The 11170-nt window shown below is 40.6% G+C and overlaps 1 protein-coding gene across 4 annotated transcripts in view; it reads right to left on the reverse strand.

The window, feature by feature from the left end:
- tmem120b (transmembrane protein 120B) overlaps window positions 1-10900 on the reverse strand; it is a 44217-nt gene extending 33317 nt beyond the window's left edge. For all 4 annotated transcript variants that reach the window (XM_063034132.1, XM_063034130.1, XM_063034129.1 and 1 more), the window contains exon 1: window positions 10679-10900. In XM_063034132.1, the coding sequence (XP_062890202.1) occupies window positions 10679-10741 (63 nt within the window). In that variant the 5' untranslated portion in view covers window positions 10742-10900. The remainder of the gene's footprint in view (window positions 1-10678) is intronic.
- Between the last annotated feature and the right edge of the window lie 270 nt (window positions 10901-11170).

The raw sequence follows: 11170 nt of genomic DNA on the forward strand, positions 1-11170 counted from the left end.
TCTAACTCAAGTATTCGTTGAAAATAAGCCAAAGATTCTTTTTTTTGTAAGTTGGACGGAACAAAATAATTTTGACTGCTCTTTACCATCCTTAGCTTGTTTGGTCAACTCTAGGGTATAGCTCATCACCTATACATAATTTAAAAATTTTTTAATGTAAATTGACTAGCAGAACCATTAGATTTGCTGCTCTTTCCCCCTCTTCAAAACCAACCTCCTTCCTCATTTATAATCATTTCACTGAAAATAAGCCTTCTGATTTCTTCAAGGTTAAGAAAAAACCCTTATTCATATCAACAAATTATACACTTTTCAAGGTCAGTTATTATACATAACAATGAAGGTTATTCTTTACTTCTGAAGAAATATTGCTACAATAAAAAAACATTCTGCAGTTTGCAGAAATGTTTAACTAATGTAAAAGAAGTATTGTAACAAACTATCAAGAACATAGATCAACTGACAGGCAAATTTCACATGGTTTTAAATTCATTTTCTTTCCAACAACAATGAAAGACAGCTGATTTTATTTTGCAACAGGTTCTGCACTGGCACACTCTCATGGTGAAAGAGGTGACTGAAAACAGAGGCCCTTATGAACTCCGCAATCTATTCAAATGAAAGTAGATACTTCTAACTCATGTAGACTTTCTGACGTAGGCGAATGCTAATAATCGTGGATGCGGATCAATAAAATAAAGCAAAATCAAATAAAACAAAAATTTAACTCCACTGACAATTTACAAAGTCATTATCTAAACGGTAAAGCATCAATTGACTGAAGAAACTTTTCTAGTTAATAACTTATGCATGCCAGGGTAATAGACACAGTTAAAACATGGATAAAAATTATTAACTATTAAGGACGGTTTTAAATTAGCTACATCAGGGGTTCCCAATATGGGGTCCACAGACCCTTCGATTAATGGTATTGGTTCATGGCATTAAAAAAAGGTTAGGAGCCCTTGGCCTAGATCCTTTTGATCATTTCGATCCTTTTGAGCATTGTCCAGAAAAAGGGTAATTTGTTGCAACAACATATTTGGCACTTCAGGTATCATTGGCAAAAACTATATTTATTGTCCATCTTGCAATTGAATTGAGGTGCTGCTGAACCCCTTCAAGAACTGCTGCAGTGTTATAGGTAGAGATATTCCAACTAGGCTATTAGATACAAAGTTACACAATTTATATCCAACAAAGGTTAAGGAAGAGTGATGCAATACACAGTCGGATTGACAGGCAAGTTGGAGTAGTAGCTTCAGGTGGTGCCATCATTGCAAGCTGCCCTCATTTTAACTGGTGGTCAAAATCATAAGTTTGGAAGTCGTTATATAAATACCACATTTTGTTGACAGTAAACACCGTGGCCACCATGCACCTGTGTTGGAGGGAAGGGAAGTCCGCGTTGCATTAGGGCAGGATTTCTCAACCAGGGTTCTGTGAGAGGTCGTGAATTTAAAAAGAAGCATCGTTTTTTGAAATTCGCCCAATGCGTGATGTAAGCACAGGCAGTGGTGGGCAGCGACCGAGCAGCCCCATTGGCAATCTCATTAGAGGTCTCTCAGCCCAGTATGGCAGTGCACAGTAGGACTGTGTTTATTTGGTTGAGTTCATTCTTGGTTTTTGACGCGAGATAGGTGAAGCCATTGATAATTGGTGAGCACGGTATTGCACAGAGGGGAGGTCGGTAGGCTGACGAACAGCGTGAAATGCGTTTTTCAAGCATTGAATGGACTCGCCCAACTTGGGCTGTGACGTCAGCCTCTCCCTCCCGAATTACCTCCCCCAACTTCTCTTTACGCACTGTCCACTGACTTATGGGACCAAACAAACTACCAGTATAGTAGAAAATTGGAGGAAATTTTCATTCTAAAGAAGAATCTTGATGGGCCGTGACTCAGCTGCTGGCCTGCCATTTTGCTGTTGTTGTTGTAAATGTTGCTAGTTATTTAACAGAAATTTATTATATTTGCCTTATGAGTTTTTAAAATTTATGAAAGGGAAAGAAAGAGATTAATTTCAAAAAAGTTAAGCTAAGTTTAACCAGCTGTTTTTCCCCCCCCAAGAAAGGTTGGCTAAAAATTTTAATCTCTACTCAAAAGATCACTGACAATTATTATTGGATTATTATATCTACAATTTACTGATCGCGTTAATGTACTGTGAGTTGTAGATATAATTTTTTTTGTTTTTTACACCGGGGTTCCCCAAGACATGAAAATTATTTCAAGGGTTCTTCCAGGACAAAAAGATTGAGAAAGGCTGCATTAGAGTATCAAAGCACAGTTTCATCCTTGGTGAATGGTGTTGAGTTCTCTGTCAGAGATACACTCCTCTGGCCAAATGGAAAGTATTCTATCATGTGAACCATAGATGTGGACTACATACACACATATTCTGCATCCTGGTATTTTTACTAATATTCTATACGTGCTTGCATATGCAAGGACTGGGCCTCAAGCCATGGTGTTGCCTAGCAGGCGTTGGAATCGGTCCGACAGATGATCTCGGTGGGCTGGGGAGGGGTTCTGGACTATATATGTGCATGTTCTGATTTGCTGTATTTTACTGATAATCTACAGGAGTCTGTCTTGTATGTTCAAGGACTGGGCATCAAGCTGAGTTGTTGTGGGGATGGGGGATGGGGGGGGGCGCCGGGACTCTTTTCTTCCGCAATTGTGAGCTCGTGTGTGCTATACTGTGTGAAACTGTTGGTAAAGTTTTTGCACTTTGACCCTATAGTAGCGCTGTCTCCTTTGGCTGTATTCATGCATGGATGAATGACAATTAAACTTGAATTGAATTGAATATGGAAAGATTAAGGGTCTCAGGTGGCAGCCACTTGCTGCAGAATTACAAGACTCCAACTTGTAGCAACTCTTAAAGGAAAGAGGCTCTGCCAGCCGAACTTCTGCTCAACGGTGACACCCAGGACATTAATAGGACACTCAGCAACGAATATGCTACGGGATGTCAAAAAGAGATCAGTTTCTCTCTTATTGCCTGGTATTTTTGAGGCATTTGTGTTATTCATCAGCCCATGCAGGAATGTTGTCCAGGTCCTGTTGCACACTTCATTTTCTGAAGAATTGCAAAGGGAATCAGTCAACATTCCTCATTTGGACCTCAGAGTTGGAGCAAAGTAATTAATGAAGCAGCTGAAGATGGTTGGGCCTATTAAAAGTTCATTTATTATCGAAGTATTTATGCAGTATACAACTTCAAGATTCATCTTCTCCAGATAGTCATGAAACAAAGAAAACCATGGAAGTCATTCACAGAAAAGCATCCACCCACCCCCTACCCCGCACAAAAAGAAACAAATCTCGCAAATGGCAATACCATCATAGCACCCCCTACGTGAAACAAAAATTATGTAAACAGCACCAAGAACATCAACTCCCCCCCATGCAGAAAAACAAATCGTGCAAAGGGCAAGAACATCAAACCCCAACCCCTGCCAAAAAACGAACAAATCTTGCCAAACGGCAACAAGAATGTGTGAAACCACAGAATATTAAAAAACATAAAACTGAAAGAGTCCAATTATTATATGGCACCCTCAGGACTTTGCTAATGCTGGACTAGTAGATTTCCCAAACCACCAAATTTGTCTTCTATTAATACATTTTTAAAGAAAATTTTAATAGTCCTATATAACTTTTTCAACGAATCCAGTGAGTTTAAAAGGAACAGGGAAAACAGACCAGGACAACACACAGAAAATGTTGGAAGAATTCAGCAGGTCAGGCAACATCTATGGAAATGAATAAACAGCCGACATTTCAGACTGTGACCCTTCTTAAGGTGATGAGTTTAGAGGATAAAAACAGAACTCAGTGTACCAGACAACAAACGTTAGATACCTAACTGTTGGGAGTTTTATTGTACATTATCTGAAGAACACCTGCATTGATTTGCTAGGACTACGGTTCATAGTCATAGCTACCCTTCATGGTACAGGTACAATCCTAACTGCTCCAGCATCACCCCTTTCAATGCCCCTTGTCTTTACTTTTACCATGATTGTTTGATGTCAAACTCCATCAATTGTTATTGTGCAGTCAAGTGCAGTCTTTTTCACCTCACCCCTTCGATCTTTGTTTGGGCCAAGGCCATGATGAGATCTTGAATCATATGACATGGCAAAACTGAAACTGGGAACCATTGATCATGCTCTGTTCAACAACTTCCCTTTTTTTTAGCTCAATTACCCATCATTTACATGATTGGGTGAGACAGCAGAGCTATTACTTGTTAGGTTGCTTAGTTCTGTATACTAAGACCTTAAGACAGAGGAGCTGAATTAAGCCATTTGGCCCATCGATTCTGCTTCACCATTCTATCCTCTCAACCCCATTCCCCATGACCTTTGATGCACTTACTAATCAAGAACATATCAATTTCACCTTTAAATCTACCCAACGATTTGGCCTCCACAGCTGCCTGAGGTAATATATTGTATGCTATTTAGCATGTATGTGGTTCCATGGAGAGTCACCAGACTGACCCATCATTAATATGCACTATTCCTCACACTCCTTTCAGCACTTTTTATCCACTTTCAATTTTCTATTATATTATATTACAGCATTTTAATGCAACTTAAATTTTTGCTAGACCAGTTCAGAGGCCAGTTTAGAATCAACAACATGGTTGCAGATCTGAAGTTGCTATTACCTCAGATTGGCCATAGATGATTTCTTCTCCTGAATTGGAAACAATGAATCAGATTGATTTGGAATTAGAATTGGAATTGGTTTATTATCATGTGTACTGAGGTAAATGAAAAGCTTGTCTTGCATATTGTTCATACAGATCAATTCATTACAACAGTACTTAGAGGCAGTACAAGGTAAAACAGTAACAGAGTGCAGAATAAAGTGCAGCACAGATAGGCAATTGGGTGCAAAATCATAATGAGGTAGATTAAGAGGTCAAGAGTCCATCTTATCTATAGAAGCTGTCCTTGAGCCTAGTAGTATGTGCTTTCAGGCTTGTATCACCTGATGGGAAAGGGGGGGGAAGAGAGAACTGTAGAAAGGAAACCACATTTAAGTAATTTTTTGGAGCTCTTTGAAGGAATAATGCATGTCCTGAAAGGTGGATGTTTATACCTAGTTTTCAAGAAGGCATTTGACAAGGTGCTTCATCAAGAGGATACTACAGTAAAGGTTATATTTTGGGAAGTAACATATCAGAAAGAGAGCCAGCCAGTCCTCTAACAGGGAAAAGATTAAACATAACTGGTTCTCTTTCTCTTTGGAAAAATGTAACCAATCATGTGCCTCGGTGATTAGTGTTTGTGCCCCAGCATTTTGTAACTTATATAAGGTGGGAGTGAAATTTACTGGAAGAAAGATAGGAAAGGTTGAAAAGAGGACACAAATAGACCACAAAAGGGAAACAGGTTTAATGGGAGGACAGAGATCTAAAAAGTGAAGTACAATTAGGAAAATGTGAAAATGTTTCTATTCTTTTTCTTTCAGATTAGACGTGTTATCTCAGGAATTGCACAGCTCACATGCAGAGGGATCTGTACTCATAGAGGTTAGCCTAACACTATTACAGTGCCGGCAACCCGGGTTCAATTCTAAAAGGAGTTTGTATGTTCTCGCTGTGACGGTGAGGGCTGCCTCTGGCTGCTTCAGTTTCTTCCCATGTTGCAAAAGACGTACAATAGAGTAGGTTAATTGGTCACGTGGGTGCAATGGGGCGGCATGGGCTCGATGGGGCAGAAGGACCCTTATCGTGCTGTATCGCTAAATAATTTATTAAATATGATTCACAAATGACTAGTTTACAGATACAGTAAACAATTATAAATGCTAACAGAGTTATCATTTATTGCAAGGGGGATTGATTACAAAAAAAATAAGTGAGTTTTGTTTCAGTTCTGTGAGACATTGGTTAAACTAAATCTGCAGTCCTGCCAAAGGGTCTCAGCCCGAAACGTCAAATGTACTTTTTTCCCCCCCATAGATGCTGCCTGGCCTGCAGAGTTCCTCCAGCATCTTGTGTGTTACTGTATACTGTATTTGTCTTCATATTTAAATGAAGCAGTAGACGCAATTCAGAGAAATTTTACTTGGTTGATATCTGTCTGTCATCTTAACTACAGCTCAGCATTCAACACTCATCACTCATTTCCAAGACTTGGGCATCACTACCTCCCTGTGCAATTGGATCCTCGATTTCCTAGCTGGCAGACCATGGTCAGTACGGACTGGTGACATACTCGCCATCAGCAGAGGTGCAATTACAAGGCTATGTATTTGAGCCTCTGCTTTAATCACTTTATACCTATGATTGTGCGGCTAAGTACATCCCCAATGCCGTATTTAAGTTCGCTGACAACGCCACTGTTGTTGGCTGAATCAAAGTGGTGATGAATCAGCACACAGGAGAGAGATTTAAAATCTCTCGAAAAACGTTAGCAAAACCAAAGAGCTGATTGTCGACTACAGGAGAAAGAAGCTAAAGGTCCATGAGCCGACAATCATTAGGGATTTTAGGGATCGGAGGTAGACAGGGTCAATAGCTTTATATTCTTTGGTGTTACCCTATTAGAAGATCTGTCCCGGGACCAGCACGTAAGTACCATCACAAAGAAGACATGACAGCACCTCTACTTTCTTAGAAGTTTGCAGAGATTCAGGATGTCACCCAAAACTCTAACCAATTTCTATAGATACACAGTGGAGAGTATCCTAACTGCCTGGATCATGCTTGGTATGGAAACACCAATGCCCCGGAATAGAAAAGACACCAGTCCAATATAGACCTCCCCACCACTGAGTACTTTTACTTGAAATGCTGCACATGGAACAGCATCCATCAAAGACCCCCATACCTTTAAGGCCATGCTCTCTTCTTGCTATCAGCATTGGGCAGGAGGTACAGGAAGCTTTAGGTCCCACACCACCAGGTTTAGGAACAGTTATGACCCTACGGACCACTTTATTTTAATTTAAAACACTTGTTTCAGACCCAAAGTCCACATTCTTAAACCACATGCAAGATTTTGTTTATGATCTCTCTTCCCTGGAGAATCTTTGGCTGCAAGATAAATAATTGACCCCTGCCTCATTGCACAATGCCAGATCCAAAGCAATTTGTTTCCTGGTTTGTTCCACAGTACACTATTCTAAGAAACAGATTCAAATATTCTCATCCCCAAGGCTACCTCTGACAATCTGATTTATCAAATTTAAAATTATTATCACCACTAATGATTATTCAGAATTTTCCTTCCTTGCCCCCACTATCTCCCGCTACTCTGTCATTTCCTATCATTCAGCTTACATGCAGACTCTCCTGTACCCACCATCACTCGATGTACAATCAATGTATAAGCCATCTTATGTATCTATATTTATTGTGTTTTTTTAAATCATTGTGCTATCAATTTATCTGTCCTGTTGCAAATAGTGCAGAAATGTAAAGAGGAGTCTTGAATTTTGTCTTCTTACATTTTTTTTCTCTGCTCTAGTTTTCAGGGGTATCTCCGCCTCTTTCTATCGCACTTCAGAACATTAGAAAGTTTTTGACAAGAACAGACCATCTGGCCCAACAAAGCTTGCCAAATTCTTCACTTAGAGTGTCGAAATGACTATCAAGTTTAGATTTGAAAGTCTCTAAGGTACTACTCTCAACTACACAACTACGTAGTTTGTTCTATGTGTCTACGCGCTGTGTGAAGAAATGCTTCCTGATGTTAGTCTGCAATCTCCCTTTAACCAGTCTCCACCAATGGCCCTGTGTCCTTGCTGATGGATTAATTTTGAAGTAGCAGCTGGCATCCACCTTACTTATACCCTTAATGATTTTGAACACTTCTCACACGCCCCCTCTCATTCTACATCTACTTTGGCTAAAATTATTTAATTCTTTCAATCTTTCTTCATAGCTCACACCCTACAGACCTGGAATGAGTCTTGTCTCCCTTCTCTGAACTCTATCCAGTGCCTTCACATCCCTCACAAAATACGGAGACCAAAATCATACACAGTACTCAAGGGATGGCCTCACAGCACATTATATAGCTTAAGGAGAACATCTCTAGACTTGAACTCCACTGTGCGCATTATATAGCCCAACATTCTATTAGCCTTCCTAACTGCTTCTGTGCATTGTCTAGATGTTGATCGTGATGAGCCTGCAAATCCCAAATCCTTCTCATATAGTGCACTTCCTAACTCAAGACCCCCCCATGTATATTTATATCTAATATTTCTATTTTCTATATATAATATTTTATGTTATTCTCCTGTATCATCTTGTTCTTTCTCTAACTTACTAAAATATTTCCCCCACTCAAACCCTTACCTTAGGTACTTCCAATTGAAAAGTCCCATCTACAACACTGGCTATTTGATGTGTAGTTGTTAGCATGATGTTATTACAGCTCAGGATGTTGGGAGTTCAGGGCTCAATTCCGACGTCGTCTGTGAGGAGTTTGTACGTCTTCTCTGTGGAATGCATTGGTTTTCTCCAGGTCCACCGATTCCTCCCACAGTCCAAAGACGTACTGGTTAGTAGGTTAATAGGTCATTCTAAGTTTTCCCATTAGGCTAGGGTTAAATTAGGCTTACAGGGTGGGGTGGCTTGAAGGACCAGAGGGGCATATTCCACACTTCATCTTAAATAAACAAACATTCCCAAATCAATTGAAGTCTGCCCTGATAGAACAGGTCCCTCTTTCCTCAGGTCCGTACATATGAATTGAAACCCATTTCTCCTACAAACAAGAGAAAATCTGCAGATGCTAGACTCCTGAAGAAGGGTCTCAGCCCAAAACATCGACTGTTTCCATAGATGTTGCCTGGCCTGCTGAGTTCCTCCAGCATTCTGTGTGTATTACCCATTTCTCCCACATAGTCTGTGACCCGTACTTTCTGCCCTCTGATCTTGGTGACACAATGCTAATTTCCATACAGTTCAGTGACAGCGAGATTACTGCCTTCATGGTTCAACATTTTTAATCCATTCTTAATTCTACCCATGCCACTGGAAGTAATGTGCTCCGCTCCTAGAAAATTCCACTCCATATTTCTCCTCATATCCGAGAATACATTCTTAATTATGGCTCTCACAGCAGACAAGATAGCCTTTGGACCTCTTGCTCAGGCCTGCAGAGAACAGTATCCATTCTTCCTTCCTGTCATGGCATATTCTGGACTTGGCAGTACAGCAAAGTATTAACTTCAGCAACTAATCTTTAGGCCTGAATGTGGACCGCAGATTAAATTTAAAGTGCAGCTCTGGATGATAGATTCCTAGAACAACATTAATTGTAAAAACAACAGACAATGCTGATTAACGTTCGGTTTGGGTGTCTGAAGTGTGGGTTCCAAGAAGGGGGTGTGAAAGTTATTTGTAATTCAAAGAAAGCATTGTAGACAGGTTGTAAATTTAGAACTGTCCTTTGATCTTTAGCATATAAAATGTCATGTGATATTGGGCTGAACAGGCTTCTTCTTCCCATTACAGCACTTTCCGCACCTGACTATACTATCCCCTTTCCCTTGCAACTTGAATGACCCCTGTACCATGGTTTTACAGTCAGCTTGCTTAACCTTCCTGCAGTCCCATTTGCAAAGGCTGCACGCTATGTTCAGCACTATGTATTTTCTGGTTTCAGTTAGTCTTCCCTCTTTACCCTACCACTCTCCAGATCTACTGATAGTCACTGAAGAATGTTTTATACTAGGTAATAACAGCATCACCATTGTTCTATTAAGAAAACATTGTCCCATACATCATGATTCTAGTTATTATTTGTAAAAACATACTGGAACAAATTTTCAAAATCAATTTTGGACTTGAGCGGAGGTTCTGTAACAAATCTTAAAACCTGTACTTCCAATGATCAACTCCTATTCCTATTTCGTATGACCTTATACAGTCACAATTTTAGTAAACTTCCCCTAATTATGAACATATCCTATTTTTAATGCCTTAACTTGAATTATTTTATGGGTGGTTCTGAATTAACAAACCAGATTAACTATTTTCGACTGGCAAGCGATTAAAAGCGCACTTAGTCAAAACGAAGGCTTTAAAAATTCAGTTAACGCTACTGACAGCACCATTCTATCGCTTCACACTCACACCGGGCAACTTTGGCATTAGTGAAATTCTGGCTAATAAATGAATCTGCGATACAATGACCCCGGGAAGAAATCAATTACAATATAGTTCTCACTGGCCGCGCTAAATGAAGCTGACGCAGATCTCAGTTAACGCTACTGACAGCACCATTCTATCGCTTCACACTCACACCGGGCAACTTTGGCATTAGTGAAATTCTGGCTAATAAATGAATCTGCGATACAATGACCCCGGGAAGAAATCAATTAGAATATAGTTCTCACTGGCCGCGCTAAATGAAGCTGACGCAGATCTATGAATTAAAGCACTGTTTCAAACCCACACGATTACTGTACCTGGTCAACAAGAGGCTTCCAGCTCCGAGCTTCCTGAAATTTTGCTACCGACAGAGACAAAAGCCATAGGGAGCACCAAGAGCCAATGTGATTTCAGCACTCAGCAGCATCGCAAGTCGCGTTCAGTTGCTCCGGCGAAACAATGTCACCGGACAAGATGCCAACTTTTACTTTTCGCTTCCCCCCCCCCACTCCTCCTCCCAGCTGATGCAGGGAGGAACATTTACCTGGAGTTGTTTGAATTCTTTGTCCAAATCCTGCCATTCAGCATGGAAGCGCTGCAGTGACATTGTCCAGTCCGCTAGCAACCGGGGGCTGCCGGGAAATCGCGATGACGTCAGTCAGACCACTGCAGCAGCCTCCGCCGCGCGGGGAGCAGGCTTGGGCTCGAGCTGGAGGGGCGTCCGCCTGCCACAAAACCGGCCTGCAGGGCCCTGGCCACCACTGCGTGTGTGAACAGTCATCCCCACAATCAAAAATTAGTCATGTGAAAGGAACAAATCAGACTCCAATGGCTGTAAGGCCTACTCCTGCTCTACTTCCGTAGTTAAATGCCAATAGACACGGGAATGCGTTCATATTGCAATCGGGCTTTAATGTTTAAAAGGATCTTTGCCTTGCGCTTTTTTGTGGTTGTGGATTAAGACATACATACAAAAAAAACCCCGAAATTAGCTGAACAGAAATTGCAGCATACAACAGAATTAATCAGGTGGTTA

This window comes from Mobula hypostoma, chromosome 27 (assembly GCF_963921235.1).
Source record: "Mobula hypostoma chromosome 27, sMobHyp1.1, whole genome shotgun sequence".
Lineage (NCBI taxonomy): Eukaryota > Metazoa > Chordata > Chondrichthyes > Myliobatiformes > Myliobatidae > Mobula > Mobula hypostoma.